The 18744-nt window shown below is 38.6% G+C and overlaps 1 protein-coding gene and 1 pseudogene across 6 annotated transcripts in view; one reads left to right on the top strand and one right to left on the bottom strand.

Annotated features, from left to right (window-relative positions):
* Positions 1-18744, bottom strand: part of MAPKAP1 (MAPK associated protein 1) — a 231711-nt gene that overhangs the window by 99212 nt on the left and 113755 nt on the right. For all 6 annotated transcript variants that reach the window (XM_045563651.1, XM_045563653.1, XM_045563654.1 and 3 more), the window contains one exon: positions 13852-14028. In XM_045563651.1, the coding sequence (XP_045419607.1) occupies positions 13852-14028 (177 nt within the window). The remainder of the gene's footprint in view (positions 1-13851; positions 14029-18744) is intronic.
* On the top strand, positions 8933-9045 carry LOC123646824 (annotated as a pseudogene).

Raw genomic sequence — 18744 nt, 5'->3', positions numbered from 1 at the left:
TCAAGTTCTTGCTATCGAACAGCAGGCCTGAGAACTGTCAAGCTAATTTTACTGAACACTCTGTTACTGAATCATGCCTGAGTCCCAGCCATTCTTTACCTCAGAAGCTGGACCCTATCCCAGAACAATCTTTAAAAGTTTATTTTACTGATCAAAGCAAAATAAGAAATAGCTCTTTTTTAAAAACTATATTTAGGGAGCAATGTAGTAAGTGATACTTTGGCAAGAGTACTGAAATGTAAAGTGCCTTGTGCATTTATAAACTTCGGGGTATTTGCTCTGGCGCTAGGCCAGTGTGTGTTTGGAACAAATGCCAATCAACTACGCTCAGATTTGCCTTCCCCTGCTTTCTCCTCAGAAGTCAGTATGTGCTCCATCTGTGACAATATGTTGGGCGATGGATGAGTAGGGCCTGAAAGGAAACACAAGTTCTTGGGTACTCACAAACTAGTTCTGGCCTAGACCTCATGAACTTCTACCCACCTGGTTTCTACCTGAACTATCTTAGATTTGAATCTGCTTATAAATTGCCTACATTCTCTCCTAATCTGCTGCTGGCTGATAGCATTATTTCAAACCAATACATTTATCTTTTTCAGCAAAGGCAGACTAAAAGCTCAAAAGGAAGCCTTGTTTTTGGACTAACTTCCATAAATTAAAAGCATCCTTTTAAAAGATTTTTCAACAGAGGAAAATCCCTAGTCTGTATTTTTCTGTCATTTTACCAAAACGTACCTGGGTGACAAGGTTAAAGCATGCAGAGGAAATCCCTGGCACTTATCATCCACAGGCATTACTGATAAATTGTGTGGTGGAGGAATAAAGGATTACCTTCTGTATTTTTTCATTACACTTTTCTTTTGTTACAGAATACATAAATCCATTGTGGCACAATGTAATATGTATCACCATGCTACACCTGCGGACGCTTCCGAGCGGCTGCCATGTCTGTGCAGTCAGGAATGATAAGTGAACCACCCGTGAATGTTAACGATAGTGATCATTCTGAGGTAACTCGGCTCTCCATCTTCCTTTACAGCCTCTGTGCTGAAGCCAGGGTAGCAAGGTTCATGAGAGGAGAATGAAAACAACAGTGAGAGAAGGGGCATGCATGGCCCTTGGAATGTACCTTCACAAGCTTGCAGTATCTTACTCTGGGGCTCCATTTCGGTAAAAACGTGCACGTTAAAAGGAGAAAGAGGTTTTGCCCTGCGTACTGCACATTCAACCAGACCTAATAAAAGTTTCCTCAGGTCAGTTCCACACTCCACACCTTTCCCTCCAGATGAATGCAAACTTTGAATCTTGTTCCACATATGTTGCACTTTAGTGGGGAGGATGGACAGCGTTTTCTTTTTTTGAGTAATACACTTACAGTTTTCTAAAATGTAAGAGTACAGAACATAAGTGGTTCTCAGCATCCATCTAGGTGCAACTGTTAAGTTATGCTCCCATTTCACAAGTGGAATGGAGACTTGCCATCACAATTTTCAGCCTGACTTCCAAACATTCTAGGTTTTATGCCTCATTTCTTTATATCCAGGATTTTTTATGGGCTTTCTAAAAAGTCTATTGAAATACATCTTTTAAAGCTGCTTTTATTTAATGTAGGGCATTGGGTCTGAGAATGAGAAGACAATGATGTCAGGTGTGTGTGTGGGGGGGGTGGTAATGCTACTAGTCCCACTGCCTTCCTTGCAGCGCTGCGCTCCAGTCTCTGAGTTGGGGCCTGTGCTGGGATGGCTAGCCCGCAGACAGACAGGCCGGCTACGCACAGACCCAGATCAGAAACTGCTCCCCTTGTGGACAGACAGCTTGTTTTCTCCCAGGACAAGGCATTCTAGGGGCACTGGGCAGAAGCTGTCTTCCCATAGCTCCTTGGCCTGCCCATGCTGGGTCTAGAATGAAACTCTGCTTCAGGGAGCTGACTAAATACTGCCAGAAGTGCTTCAGTCAATTCAAAGTTGGGTCCTGTCAAGTCTCCTAACCACTGAAAAACATACAGGCATTTTAAAAAGAGATTACTCACTTGAGGAATTCAGTTCTGTCCTAGTGCAAAGCCACTCAGCTACCACAGAGAAGGTTTTGTACCAGCATTAACACAACACAAACAGCATTTTTCTACTAAGGAGTAAGCCAGAGGTGATGGGAGCCACAAAGGAAACAGGGATACAGTTCTTCATCTGAAAAGCTTAGATTCTATTAATAGGGACAGAGCTGGAACCAGAACCCAAGCTGGAAAGCAGCATATTAGAGAGGCAAGCACAAGGGCTGGGAGCTGAATACCCTCTGATTGAAATCCTGGTGCTGTGGCTAACCAAAATGTTGCTTAACATGTGGGAACCTCAGCTGCATTCATGAAATAAGGAGGATACCTCCCTAAAGAATTGTCATGAGGATAAAATAGACAATGAATGCCAGGCACCTGGCACTAGGGCTGGCAAATAGTAAATGGAGTTTACCAATGTTATAGTTCTCTTTTGTTCCCTTATCCCAAGTCATCAATCCAAGAGAAAGCCCCATTCAGCCCCTCTCTCCCCTACCTCCTAAGCAGAGATTTCTTATTTGGGGGAATGGGTCTCAACACTCATTGTCTGTAATTGGTAACATAGGGACATTAAAATGTGCAATGTGCTGGGCTTGGTGGCAACATTCAGGGGTATTGTCAGTGAGCAGCCTCTGCCCCAGGCATCAAAACCTCCCAAGAGCTAAAAGGAGAACACTCTGGGCTCAGTTTTCAAAGCTTTTCTTTTTGACAAAGTAAACCACAGACGCAGGTATGCTCCATCGTGGCTTAACTCATTGGCTTTAGATGGTGATGAAGGAAGTCAAAAATCATGGCCGTGGTATAGAGCAATTCAATGAGATTTATTAAGAGATTTTTGATTTGTACAAGTTGTTCACTGTTTAAAAATTACAATAATAGCAGCAGCTACTATTTATTGAACACTTACTATGTGCCAGGTACTGTTGTAAGCTTTTAAAAAAAGTCTGTATTAACTCATTCAATCCTAAAATAGTACTAATATTATACCCATTTTACAGAAACGGAGTCTGGAGGCATTAGGGAATTTACCTGAGGTCACTCATCTATTAAAGATCCTATTTTAGATTCAGAAATCAACAATATGGTCCCTAACCCAAATAGTACAGTCCAGTAGGAGAGAAAGACAAAGAAGCCAACAATTAATTATAGATCTGTGAGATAAGCACAAAGATGAAGGTAAGTTCAGAGCGCTGCTGAAACACAGGGGCACTTAACCCAGCTACATGGGGGTGTGGGGGTCAGGGAAGCTTCTTAGTGGAGATGATGTATCAAAATACAGCCATTATTTAGCTCTATAGCATGCTAAGAAAGATGGTAGTAATACTAGAAGGCAGCAGAACCCAGCAAGCTCTAGAATAAAATGGCTTGGTTTGGAGTCCCAGCTCTGCCTTCCTTGGATAACAACATTATCACTCTAACTTCATTTTCTCATCTATGCAATGGGGATAATGATAATTCTTAGATTGTAAGATTGTTGTTAAAGGTGAAATACTTCTAGAGTATTCACCATAACACCTGTCACATAATAAATGCTAAATAAGCAACAGTTTATATATTATAGTAACATATATATGTTTTCATATGTACAAACAAGTGATATATAATGATGAGATAATGACAATGGTCAACATTTATTGAGGACTAATTTGTTTATTTCATTCTCCCAGAAAAGGTAGGTGCTATTATCAGTCCCATTTTGATAACAGAGAAAACAGAGCGGTTTGGCAAGGTTGAGACACTTACCTGGAGTTATATAATAAGTCAATAATAAGTTACACAGCAAGGTCCTGGAAGAGCCAGGACTTGAACCCAGGTTGGCTAGACTTCAAAGCCTGTGTTTCTAACCCCTGTATAGCTTAACCTAGAAAACAGCCTTAGGGACTCAGGGAAAGAGGAGACTTCCGGAGAGCACATCCTCCAGCCTGGAACCACCAACCAATTTGTGAAAAAGGTTCAACTTCCACTGTAACAAATTCAGTTTGATTATAAATATCCTGGCCCACAGACTAACCATATGACCTACAAGATCCTTTTTAAGAAGGACTTGGAGAATGTCATGATTTCATAAGCCACGGTCTCAGTTTGCAGAAGCAGAAAAGGGTGTTAAGAGTAGTATTTGCTTCTCTGGTCTTGACTAGTTCATAACAGTTATGAAGACACACTCTAGTTCCCAACCTGTTCTGGTCCCAATTCCACGCATGTTCATTCTTTAGCATTTCAAGGTAGAAAATGAAAATATATGAGCAAGAGAAAGCCTTGTAATAACTGCGGCATGCCTGCTTTAAAGCAAGTCCTTTGGGTGTTACTTTATCCATAAAAAGAGTTCACACTAGTGTGAATGCCACATTTTGTTTCCCCTTGCACTAACAAAATTTTTTTTGAAGATCAAAGTGTATTGTGTGAGCATGTGATGTTTGACATTGGACAAAGTACTCTGTTTCAAAACAGACATTTTCCAAAAACATAACTCGCTAGACTAATGGGCAGTGAGAAGCCAAAATGACTGCCCTCCGCCTTCTCCTTGTGTATCTTTGCCAGAGTCCTTGGGACTTGCCAAATCCGGTCATGCCTGCTTAGCTTGCTCGACTGATTGTGCCAGAAAAGAAAATAAGACACAGATGTATTTGAGCTCTTTGAGATGCCAGTAAGAGAGACAGCTAATGGCTTCATTTCGACCCTCCCCTTCCAGCTGGGCACAGGTGGGGGATAATGAGGTCCCTCTCCCTAATCAAACTCAATTATTTACTACTCTATATAACCGCAAAGACATTCACATTCAGTTCAGAATATAAAACACACCGTGGGCTACTTCCAACCACTGCCACTGGGTATTTATAACAAACTCAAGTGGCTAACAGTTTGCCTTGGCAGGAGTTTAAGTGTGTAAAGTTTTGCAAACTGTTTCTGTTCAAATATGTCCTGCTGAAATGGGGTCCCAGGCGGGGTTCTATAACTGTCAGGTCAGTGAACTGCATAACATCTGAGAATGTATTCACCATGCAGTGCAGACAGGATCTGGAAATCTAATGCTTCATTCTATTGCAACCTTCTGAGAAGCATCACAGTTTTTTCAACAGCAAGACTGACATTGTATTAATAAACATTCCAAGTCACTAGCCTGACATGTACATAGCAGCAGCTGACAGACTCCAACATAAGCTGAGGGGGGAACAGAGGAAATCAAAATGAGACATAGTAACTAAACATGGCCAAAGGGGGTGTATCATGAAACAAATCACATTAACATCAGAAATGTGAGTACTAAACTTTTAAGATACATAATAACTAAAGCAACAATCTGGTATGATTTTTGGATACCAAAGCAAGTTGATGGTTATCTAAAATGTGTGCTTTCATGGTAGGAACAAAGCGTATCCTGGCACAATTTCAACAGACATTCCAGTGAGCAAACATACATATTTAGCTTGTCTGACCTTTAAATTCTTAGAAGTATGTAATTAATGCTTTCCATCTTTATTACTTGCTCCAATATTTCTGTCACTTTAAACAGACACAAAGAAAAATCTTTTCTTTTCTCTAGATAGTAGCTGTTGCCAAAAAGGAAATCAAGTCAGATTTACAAATACAAAATTAAACAGGCTGCATATGTTACATTTCCATACACGAGGACAATCTGGACAATGAAAATGTTTGCTAATACAACAGAATGAAAAGAAACAACACACAGTTGGTTCTCTATGACTCGAGCAAACAATAAAGAACTAGGATAATTTATACCCTTACTGTCAGGCCTAGCTACAAAGAATACAGGCATCTTCTTTTTTTTCCTTATCCTCTTTCTGCTGTCCCTTATCAAACAGTATGACCTTGGGTAAGTAACTACCTGTGTCAGACCCTCAGCTTATAAAAATAAAAATAAATTGCTTATAAGGAATAAATGAGTAATGTCTACTAGAGGCATGAGACTGAATGAGTGTGCAAAAATGTTCTTTTCCTTTTTTATTTTCATCTTCTGTAGATCATAGGCAATATCACATAAGAGAAGGAGAGGCTTAAAGCTAACGACACCCTTTAATAAAGGTCTGGTCACTTGGGGTGTACTCTGGAGATATCATCGAGAGGGTAAAGAAAACTACGGACCCTTTTGAAAAGCCCTCATAGAGTAAAGAGCAATGACTCTAGGGCATGCCTCTTAAGGGAGTAGCTCGCCTTTCCCTTTATGCAGAGCCAAGAGAAGCCTAGGCAGCCTCCGGGAGCCCTCTGGGCCACCACTGCCCAAGGCAGCCCAGCTTCTAGAATAAGACCTTCCACTGTCTAACTGATGGCCCCTCACCCAAACAGTAAAACCCTAAATGGATTCTATTTGCTCTGCAGCTGTTAGTTACAACTGTTCCTTCCCCATGTGCCTCTAATATATTAAACATTTTACGGGAAACGTGTATAGAAGGCCAGTTTAACTGTTCTTACTGACTTTTGATCAAGGGGGATTCTGTCCATTTTATTTGCCTTGACTTTCCTTCCCTTAAAGCCCTTCTTCTTCACTCCAGAGTAGGAACCCAGTGTGAAACTTTAATGTAAACACATATACTGTACTGACATCACCACAGGTGCTTTTGTCGTTGCCATTTTTTAACTCAGTTCAGTTTCACAAATTCTGACTAAATTAGCCCTATGCTGGGGGATGGAAGAAGGAGATGGACAAGGCAGAACCCTCCCCTTGAGAAGCACCTAGTCTACTCAAGGTCTTGTCCTACTTACTATGTCTAAAGGAACATCAAGCCTTGGTTTGGTCACTGCTGGCAAGGAGCACTTCTCTAGATGCTGAGCACCATCTGTGATCCAGCTCTTCATATGGTTTTAGGAGCCAGCCCCAAACCCTCCCATTATTCCCACCTCCTACTTTTCCCCCCCTACATTCCTGACATACAAACATCTTCAATTCTTAGGCTCAAAGAAGCTAGTAGTCAGCAAGTTAGGGACTCCTATTTACATATACATCCAAAATCAATCAAGAGCAATGAACAGCTTAGAAATCCACTTGCAGATTTGGTAAAGGAGGCAGTTTCCATTAGCAGGCTCCTAATTTGCAAGTTGTTAGAGTAATCTATTCTCTTTCCCCAAACAAGAACAACTCTATTTCCAGGGGTTTCCTAGGGCCCAAGGGCCCAGGAGGGGAAGGAGGGATATAGCCCTGATGTTGTAAGAACATCAGAAGACATCTGACTTCACTTTCTTTCCACAGAACACTTTTTCAATTAGGGGTTCATTTAAATTAATTAGTTTCTCTGTTAAAATGTAAATAATTATAAAATATAATAATTCACTATCCTTGCATGATAGAATGAAGGGACATGTAAAACTTTCTTTTGTATGAAGAAACAGATATATTTTCTAATTTTGCTATAATGGACACATATTAATTATGTAATAAAAAATAACCCAAAGGAATAACCCATTCACACCTTAATATGAATTATTCAGACTGATAAATTTCTGACAGAAATAATAAGAATAGTAACCATGCAATATTTCCTGCATACCAGGGTCTGACCTAATATTTTAATGCTTTCAGCAGTACTTCCTGAGGTTCTAGGACCTCCAGGAGTCAACAGATTAATTCACAGGCTGTTTCAGAATAGAAAACTCTGATTTTAGGCTGAATATAGTAGCTCATACCTATAATCTCAGCACTTTGGAAGGCCGTGGCAGGAGGATCGCTTGAGGCCAGGAGTTCAAGACAAGCCTGGGCAACATAGTGCGATCCTGTCTTTACAAAAAATAGAAAAATAAGCCAGGTGTGGTAGTGCATGCCTGTAGTCCCTGCTACTCAGGAAGCTGAGGCAGGAGGATCACTTGAGCCCAGGAGTTCAAGGCTATAGTGAGCTACGATACCACCACTGCACTTTGGCCTGGGTGACACAGCAAGACTCTGTCTCCAAAAAAATAATTAATTAAATTAAAAAACATAAGAATTTGATTTTAGTTGAATAAAAATCATAGATATGTACAGATGTATATCTACATATATGTACACACCACACCTAGATGGACATCTATACATGATTTTCATTGAATTAAAAGCAAAGCTATATATATCACCATATACATTACATATGTTGCTGTGTGTATATAAGATAGACATATATGTAGGCCACTCTCAATCTTCCATGTTCCCCATTCTCCACCCAGCTGAGGGAGCCCTGAGTCACTGCTTAGAGGAAAAATACCCAGGAGAGCCACCTGGCCCTCATCAGACAGATGTGAATAAGAAATAAACTTACTGGGATAAGCCAGGGGTGATGAACAAATCTAGTCCATGTCCATTTGTCCATGTACAGTCTGTGGCTACCTTAAAATACTACGATGGCAGAGCTGAGTTAGAGAAACTAGTCTAAAATATTTACTATCTGGCCCTTTACAGAAAAAGTTTGCCAACCCCTGGGATAAGCTGGTGAGATGTGGGGAGGCTGCATGTTCCCGCAGCTAGAGTTATTTAACACCATAGACTTACTAAGGGTAAGATGGCATCATGACAAGCTGCATGCAAAAATTGTTTGTTGCATAGAGAAAAAGGGTGAGAGAATTCAGTGCATACAAGGTTCTCTATGGCATAGAATAAGGTTGCTGATCTCTGAAGAATCTGTGTTCTTCAGTGCCAAGTCACACACTGTGCACAAGTATCAATCAGGCAGAGAGCCTACCTACAGTATGTACAGACCAATCTACAACAGTGGAAAATAGAGTGACCAACCATCCTGGTTTACCTGGGATAGGGGTAGGGAGTGTTCCTGGATATGGGATTTTCAGTTTTGAAACAGGGAAAGTCCTGAGCAAACTGACAGGAACTGGTCATACTAGCAGAAAGTATGGTGGGACAAGTGCAAAGAAGAGCTTTCCAGAAAAGAACATTTAAATTTTGGAGGAATCGCTTCTCAGCCTTTTGGCTGAGATCAAGCGTAGTATCTGTTCCTGTCAGTTTAATATCTGATACGTGAAGTATTGCAAGAATGGAAAAACAAACACCACATGTACTCATTATTAAATTGGAAATAATCAATTAGCACTGATGTGCACATATGGAAGTAAAACTCAATGGAAATCAAGCAGGTGGGAGAGGAAGAAAGGGATAGGTAAAATCACACTTAACAGGTAGAATGCACACTATCTGAGTGATGGGCACACATAACTTTGACTCAAAGTTTTGCTGTACAAAAGCAATTCATGTAACCAAAATATTTGTACCCCCATAATATTTTAAAATTAAAAAAAAATCTTAAAAGAATTTTGGGGAGATACACTATAAATCAATTGGCCCATTAAAATAATGGACTGGTAGTTAAAAATATATTCATTGTTTAAAAGGACAAATGATATGGTAATCAAGGTGTTTCTTCTGAAAATCAAAAGACTCAGTTGACAAGTAAAACATTTAATACTCATTAAACCCAACATCAGCAATGTTTAATTTTAGTAAGACATCATCTGTTGCATTAAAGTTGTTCATTTGTATTTTATTAATGTTATAGTTTTATTTGCATTTAATTTGTAATTTTGCTTGGATTGTATAAAAACATGGAATTTATAGCTAGAATATTATAGAACGTTATAGATAGAACTTTACAGCTAGAACTTTACATTTGTATGTATTAGAGGAACACTATAATAAAACAAATTTGGGTAAACATTGAAGCTTCAGGAGAATTTATTTTCCTTAAAAGAATTCTGCACATTATTTATATTTAAGAAAATTCCTCATGACAATTCCATGAGGTAGTTACTATTATCCATATTTTACAGGTGACGAAACTGAGACTTACAAAGGTAAGTAAAAAGTTGCCTAAGGTCATGTAGCAAGTCACTAGTGAAGCTGAGACTTGAACCCAGGTTTGTCTAAAAGCCTGTGCTGCCTCATTTAGAGGGAAAGGATGGTATACTGCAGCCTCCTGGGAAGGAGATATGAGGATCTCTGAAGGACAAAAGGCAACCTGGGGCTTCCTGGTGTTCAAAAGGCAAGGGCAAGGTTGTAGACGAGGGTAAGAGGGCTCAGAAAGAGAGACGAGACAAAGTGCTTGACCAAGGGTCCTCCTGGCAGCCCACAGACACCTACAAAGGTATCTCTACAAAGCCCTGTGAAAGAAGTTAAGGATATAGAGATAAATAAGACTGTACCTTCCCAGTTCGTAAGGAGTTTATGGTCTTGCTACTATCTTAGAGGATGTCTGCTCATAAGAGGACTAATTTGAAAGTCTGCAGATCCCCAGTTTACCCCCTAACCAGGTTCAGTGAAAGTTAGCTTTTTCAGTCAAGTTGGGCAATGTCCACCTAAATTCTGCCCCTCTTCTGCTATAAAACAGAAAGTAGGGGAAGAAAAAAAATATAGTAGCAGGAAAGAGATCTATTCAGTTACCTGTTCAAGAAATATTTGTGGAATTACCTATCATAGTAATGGAGCTATGATGGGTATTATGGGCATGGACAATCTAGTTCCACCCCTCGAAGGATTGTTTTATTATTATAATAATAGTAGCTAACACTTAGATAATGCTTACATATGCCAGGCACTGTTTTAAGTGTTTTGCATATATTAACTCATTCAATATTTACAACCAATCTGTGAGGTAGGAGTTATTATTATCATCCCCATTTAACTGAGCCATGGAAAAGTAATTCATCCAGGATCACACACACTAGTAAGGGCAAGGTCAGGATTGGCACCCAAACAGTCTGGCTACAGACCCCACCATGCTCTTACCTACTGCTCTATAGTAGTAGCTGAAGGTCCACCTGAAGACAGTAAGATTCATTTGACTGATTAAACCAACCCCATTCTCCAGCACCAGCCTCTCAGCAGGGTGTTGAAAAGGGCATAGACTTTAAAGTCAGGTATGGGGTCAAATCAAGGCCTTAGAACAATACTGCTCAGCCTCAGTTTCCAAATCTCTAAATTGATCATAATAAAAACTGGGTTATTGTGAGATTAAATGAGATAACATGCATAGTTGGCCTTCAGTAAATATTAGTTCACTCCCTATTGTCAAACCTACCTCCCTCTTTCTGTTTCAGTTCAGTGTCTTCCCAGCAATTTCCTGTCCCTTCTCTACTGGGAGACAGATGCAAGGAGGAAAGGAGGGAAATGAAGAGGAGAAGGAGTTATAGCTACACTTATTTTGCTGGGATTTCCCTCTCTAAAATTTTAAACACATCCCTGGAGACTCTTGAAGGTCTATTCTGTCCTGCATTTGCATGAGAAGCTTTATTAATTTAGAATATAGACCAGAAAGGTGAATGGGAGATTGCTGAACCTAGAAAATACGTACAGGGCAAATGGTCAGTAATCTGCACTATTTCATCAGACAACTGAGAGAAAGAAAAGACAGAAAATTTATTGACACTTTTGTTCTAAATGCTCACATATAAAGATTTCACTTTACCTCGTGTTTTCAGAAACACTCCAGACATGTCAAATAAACTCTCTTGAACTTTAAAATAGAAAAACGATTGACTGAGGTATGTGTGTGTTTGGGAGTGGGAGCTTAGGGATGGGAGTAATTCAGGAGGAAAAAAAGAGTATTAAGTTTAAAGCAGTTGTTGTTACTCTCTGCTTCCCCCCCTTTCCCCATTCTCCAGAAGGCAGAGTTCATAGCAAGATGCTGTGTAGTCTTAGATGCCTCTCCTGGAAAGGTTTATCTATCCCAGCCCCAAAGCCATCCTATTGGAAACCATGGATTTGAAAGCTTTTGCTTTATAAAGGACTCTGAGTTCAAAAGACTATAATCACATGTTAACAATTACGTAGAAAAAATTCTTCTAGTCACTATGGTAATAAAAATGCAAGTAAAAACTATTGAAATGCTACTGAAAACATCTTTAAACATCCTTTGAAGTAGGAAAAAAACTTCTAATGACACCTTATAATGGTAAGACTGAAAAAAATGATCTTATGAATTCTGTTGGTAGTATCGTAAATTGGTATATCTTTTGTCAATAAAAAGTGAGAGTCTAAACATGTTTCTACCCTCTGACCAATAATCCTACTCACAGGAAATGATCCTAAGGAAGTTATTCAACAGAAATAAAAGGTGTATAGATAATGACTATCATTATAGAATTACTTATTAAAAACAAACAAGGAAACAATCTAAATATTCTGTGATAGGCTTCCATTGCACCCCATATACTTTTATGTTTATCACATTTTAATGATTTATTTGGCAACTGTCTCCCCAGTAGATAAGCTCCATGAGGGTAGGGGTGTCTCTGTCTAGATCCCTGGCACATAATAAATATAGGTTGTAGGAATTACAAATGTTGAAATATTTCTAATATGCTAAGTAAAAATAACACAAAATACATGTATGTTAGAAGTGAAATTGTATTATATACACATGGAAGTAATTATACAAAATTATAAAAAGTTTCATATTAGGGTGAAGGGATCATTGGATAATTTTTAAATTATTTTGAATATTCTTTAAAGTTGTTGTTTTAGTGCGCCTGAAATGAAAAACCAGGAAAAAATTTGCTGTTATATATGCCAAACTTGTCCTCACAGTAGGGATGAAATAGCTATTTTGAAAGCTTAAGGAGCCATTCCCTAGCTCACCCCCAGGCACTCAGGTATTCTTTCTTTGCTCCCAGGTAGAAAGACCCAAAATACTCATATCATATGTAGCATAATCCTATTTTCAGTAAAAATCTCAAACAAAGGCAATATATCAATATTTAGTATTTTAAAGAGACAGGGGATTAAGTCCTCTAAAACAATCCCTCTTTCGGATAGTGAATTTGCTGGTTACTAACAGCAGGGGGTGCCAGAGGGATCACTATTGTTCTCAGGAGATGGCTAGGAAAGGGACTGCTGAGGCCCGGGTCAGAAAAGCTTAGGTTCCAGAGGGCAGCCTTAAATGCTGCAGGTTTTCCCTTCACAATTGGGACGTGTGGATAAAACTGAGGAGCTCTGTAGACTTGAATGGAAAAAAATTACATTTTTATTTTCACTAACTTCTCATATTTTGCATTTCCTTGAATTATAAGTATAGGCAACAAATCACAGTAGTAGTAACTGCCAGTGACTCTGTCAGGAACAGAAATCACAGCTAACACCACAGCATGTTACAGTTGTTGCAGATTTCTCAAATACCATTTATGCTCGTCACCATTTAGTAATAACAGACTTTAAGAGTTATTGTGAGATCTGCAGCTGGATGTTGTTATTTAATCTATTAGTAAAGCCTTATCTATTACATCACAAATTTGTTTAATAATTTGATAATTTTAAATATAACAGAATCCTTTTATATTCCAGTGAATTTTATTTTATGCATTTACATACGCTTTTCTGAGAAGGGCTTTTATAGGTTTTACCAGACTGCCAAAGGGACAAAAAAGGTTAAGAATGTTTGCTCAATCTAAAGGAAGGCAATTGAGAAGAAAAATCAAATCTGATCTGAACAAAGCTGGAGAGCAAAGTACTTTAAGTCACAAAAGAGAAGTGGCCACAATGCACATTTTCATTTCATTTGTAATCCTTGAAGAGAAGGTGGCAAACCAAGAACTTCTGCCTCCCAGGCTCCAAGTGCACCAGTGTTTCCATAGGCCTGGTTCCAGATATGACATTCAGAGATCTATCTTACACAACCGGCTACTGCAAAGCAGTCTGTATTTAGCTTAGGTGCAGAGGACAGAAATATAATGTTAATGTTGTCCCCAATATCTCTCTGGAAGTTATCATTATTACAAGTGGACTCTCCAGATGCCAAATATCATTCATTTGATAAAACCAAAATTGAAATGCTAGAAGGTAGGGATGAGATATGGAAATAAACAATGGAGTCAGTACTCACATTCGAACAAAGAGTGACTCTTTGGATGTCAGACCAGGAGATGAATACTTTTCAACCAGGGCCAAAGTACTGAAGCCAAACTTATGAATGGGCTCATTGGAATCCAGCGGGGGGAAATCTGTGTCCACCTCCCCATCATCCTCGGCAATATGCAGACAGTAGGCACTGACATTGTCACTGAAAGGAAAACCAAAAAGGTGAGTGAATACCAAAGTAAGTAAAGGAAGAGAAGACCAGAGGGTGTGGTGTACAACAAGCAAGTTGAGGACACTGCGGTTCTTTACCTCAAGCTTGGCAATACAGTTAGAACCCCCAAATCCTACTTGACTTGATAGAAAACACATGGCAATACAAGGAGGAGGAAAACGATGTGAAATGAAAGTCTTTATACTACTCTATTTTTTTTTTAACATTTACTGAGCACCTATAATAGATAAGACACAGAACTTAACCCTTTAACTCAAAGGTGAGCTTTAGTATCAGCCCTAAAGGAAGCTTACAGGCTGGGTGTGGTGGTTCACACGTATAACTCTAACACTTTGGGAGGGCGAGGTCGGAGGACTGCTCTAGACCAGGAGTTTGAGACAAGCCTGAGCAATATAGCAAGTCCACATCTCTAGGGGGGGAAAATATATATATATATATGTGTGTGTGTGTGTGTGTGTGTGTGTATGTGTATATATATATATATATATATATATATATATATATAAATTTAGCTGGGTGTGGTGGCATGCACCTCCAACTACACAGGAAGCTGAGGCAGGAGGATCTCTTGAGCCCAGAAATTTGAGGTTGCAGTGAGCTATGATGACCCCACTGCATTCTAGCCTGGGCAACAGAGCAAGACATTGTATCCAAAAAAGGGGGAAGCTTACAGTAAAGTAGAGGGAACAAAGTAAGCCCTCTGCCAGCTATAATACAAACATGAATAAAATAAATATCACAAAAGACATACAAACAAAACTATAAAGGGGGAAAATTATTTGGGGGGAGTCAGAGGCCTTTGATTTATGATTAGGATTAAGAAAATATCTGCGCTCTAAGATCAGGAGAAGTACTCAAAGTAACCAAGACCATCCACACAATTCTCCCTTCCCTAAGGAGTATTTAAATCATTGGCATGCTCTGACTCCAAAAAGCATGGATCCTTAGCAGAGTAAAAGCAAATGACCCACTTTATCTGACGCATACACCTGGCCCTCTTGACTACTTCTGGACATTTCCTACTTCCCTAGAATGTCCAGTTAGTACTGCTAGATTCCAGTCTTGCCCAGTTTAGAATCAACACACACTCCCTTCTCCCTCTTGGGGAAGTAAAATGTTGATCTGTTGAAACAGGGTGGAAAACTATACGAACATATAGACAATTTAAAACTGAAATCAACTTAAACACTTAAGATACCCTGCTCCAAAGCTGAATTGTGAAACAGCAAACCTGCTAACCTCAGAAACATGAACCTAAGAGTTCACAAGGAGGTAGAATTCTAAATTCTGCAGCTTAAATTTGGAGTTTTAATTACATGATTGATGCTTAAATTAATTAATTGCAAAGTGTATGCTAATTGTTTAATTGGTTGCTTGATCTATATAGATCATTTTTTGAATTAAATGAGTTGATTTACAAAGTTTATTGATTGGATGTGACAATGAATTATTTCACTGACTACCTGATTTGCAATTTTCCCAATTAATTCACAAATCTTTAGCTGCAACTCTGCTTATTGAGAGAGAAAGCCTACTTCAGGTGATCTATACTCAGTGAGTCTGTCATGACTAAAATATTTATTACCTAAAACAGGTAATAAGGACAGATTAAAATTAATGGAAACTGTAAATTTGCTAAATAGATGGATAACAAGAAAGTAATATGGCTATGTTTGTCACTATAAATTTCAGATATTTGCAATGCTGTTAAGATATTTAAAATTCATCTCTGAATGGTATGGGAAACTTTTGGATCTTTGAAATAGGGTACTAACTTAAACCTAAAACAAAGTAGAAGTGGAAGAAAGCACTTTAGATGAGGAAAATGTCATGGTATAGTACAGGGGTGGGGAAGTTTTCATGTTGGAAGGCTGCATTAATTTAGCTGTAATCAAGTAAGAATGCATTCAAGAAACTTCAATTAGATATACTTAAAAATGTACATTATTTTGTAAAAATCTAACTACTATGTATTAGATTGGTGCAAAAATAATCGTGGTTTTGGACCATGAATTATACATCATTATAACTAGGCTCAAACACATCTTTACTAATCAAAATAGGAACCATTACAATCAACACATTTTTGCCAAGAAGAAATAAGTTTGTTTATTTCTGTAGCATAAGAATCCATGCTTTGGGATTCGACAAACTCTTGAAAGCATTTTCTGCATCCTGCTGGTTGTGGTAGTGTTTTCTCTGCAAAAAGTTGTCGGGATGCTTGAAGAAGTGGTAGTCGGTTGGCAAGAGGTCGGGTGAATATGGTGGATGAGGCAAAACCTTGCAGTCCAATTCGTTCAACTTTTGAAGCATTGGTTGTCCAACACGCGGTCAGGTGTTGTCAGGGAGAAGAAATGGGCCCTTTCTGTTGACCAATGCCGGGTGCAGGCTTTGCAGTTTTCGGTGCATCTCATTGATTAGCTGAGCATACTTCTCAGATGTAATGGTTTCACTGGGATCCAGAAAGTTGTAGTGGATCAGACTGGCAGCAGACCACCAAACAGTGACCATGACATTTTTTTTGGTGCAAGTTTGGCTTTGGGAAGTGCTTTGGAGCTTCTTCTCAGTCCAACCACTGAGCTGGTCGTCACCAGTTGTTGTGACAAAATCCACTTTTCATGGCAAGTCACAATCTGATCGAGTAACGGTGCCTTGTTCTTGTGTACAATAAGAGAAGAAGACACTTCAAAACAACGCTTTTTAAATTTTCAGTCAGCTCATGAGGCACTCACTTACAGAGCTTTTTCACCTTTCCAATTTGCTTCAAATGCTGAACGACCGAAGAATGGTCAATGTTGAGTTCTTTGGCAACTTCTCACGTAGTTGTAAGAGGATTAGCTTCAATGATTGCTTTCAGTTGGTCCTTGTCAACTTCTGATGGCTCTCCTCATCTTCAAGGCTCTCGTCTCCTTTGCAAAACTTCTTGAACCACCACTGCATTGCACATTCATTAGCAAGCAGTTCCTGGGCCAAAGGCGTTGTTGATGTTGGGAGTTGTCTCCACTGCATTACGATCCCTCTTGAATTCAAATAAGAAAATTACTCAGATTTGCCTTTTGTCTAACATCATTTTCCATAGTCTAAAATAAATATAAAATAAACAGCAAATAATAAGTCATTAGCAAAAAAAAAAATAAAGTGAGAAATGCACATTAAAATAATGTATAACATAACCACATTTATTTGAGAATGTATTCCAGTATCAAATGGCAAATTTCAACAATGCTAAAACTGTAATTACTTTTGCATCAACTTAAATACTTAATAATTTCAAAAAATGAAAACTATTCGTTAATTTTAAAATTAAGCAACCTTTTAATGACTTTGTTATCATCTACTTTTGTTGGAAAGCATTTATTCTGAATATTTAGTTGCAGCACGGAGGTCCACAGTTTCAGTTGATCCTCTAGATGGATACCAATCATCTGTGACCTTAAGGGTGTCTTGATTTGGGTTAGGTAGGAGAATGTAGATTCTCAGCAATAAGTGGTTGAAAAGCAAGAAAGTATTTTTTCGGGCATGTTGCCAAAGGCGTGGGTATTCTACTGCATTTTTCCACATTTCAATTGGATCTTTCTTAGTATCAAACAGTGACTTTAAAATGTCATCTACTGAGAGCTCCATCAATTCCATCTGAGCTCTTTAGGCGCCTTGGTGATATCAACTAGGTGAGACTAAAATGCTAATTTGAGTGTGATGTCATCACTCTAAAAGTCAGTGAACCTTTCATTGTATTCTCCAAGGAATAAGTCTACAATAGCTGCATAATCTTCAAATAGTTTGCATGTATCATTCTGCTCATCAATGACCTTTGCTAACTGGGAAAAATGTTCATGCAAAATTTCCCTTTGAAGAAGTGTTTTGAAAAAAGATAGCCTTGTTTGAAGTGCTTGGATTTTTTTTTTGCCACATATCATATATACACTTAGTTTTACCTTGCAAAGAAATATTCAAGTTGTTTTGACTGGACATGATAACACACACAGATGCTATTTCCTATAGAAATCTTCTTTTGATAATTTGCTGATTCTGTTCTTCATAAAATTTAACTATCTGTTCTCACAGAGATAAAATTTTGGCTCACACCTGTCCCTGTGATAGTCAATGTACTTTAGAATGACAGGGCAAATCCATACTGAATACCTCATCATTCAACTTTAGCATGTTAGGAAACTGATGACGCCCTGTTACATCTGCAGGAATATAGTTAACAATACTTATAACTTATTGCAAAGTGTCTTTTATTAATAAAATAGTAACTTCAGCACAGAGATTTTGCTGATGCAAGATACAATGAAAAGAAATGAGAACATCTGGATCTGTAAATACATTTTTTATCTGTGCAATAAACTCTTCATGTCTTCCTGTCATGGAAGGTGCCCCATCTGTACATACATTCACTAAATTTACCAAATTCAGTCCAACTGCACGAAATTTATCTTGAAAGTTGTTGAAGATATCTATTCCCTGTGTTCTGTTTGCAAGAGTGCCCAAAGTGAGTAACTCTGCAGCACAGATCTTCCATTATGACGCAAATGAAGTATAAAACCTGTGCTGAGTCAGTAGTGTCAGCTGAATTTTCCAAAGTGACTGAATAATATATATTTTCCTTTTGAAGCATTGCATGAAGTTGTTTTGTTAAGTTGAAGGCTTATTCATGCTGCCAATCAGTTATGGTTCTCCTTG

Source organism: Lemur catta, chromosome 10, assembly GCF_020740605.2.
Source record: "Lemur catta isolate mLemCat1 chromosome 10, mLemCat1.pri, whole genome shotgun sequence".
NCBI classification, from domain to species: Eukaryota; Metazoa; Chordata; class Mammalia; order Primates; family Lemuridae; genus Lemur; species Lemur catta.
Note: the sequence above shows the minus strand (reverse complement) of the source record. Positions and strands in the feature narration are given on the sequence as shown.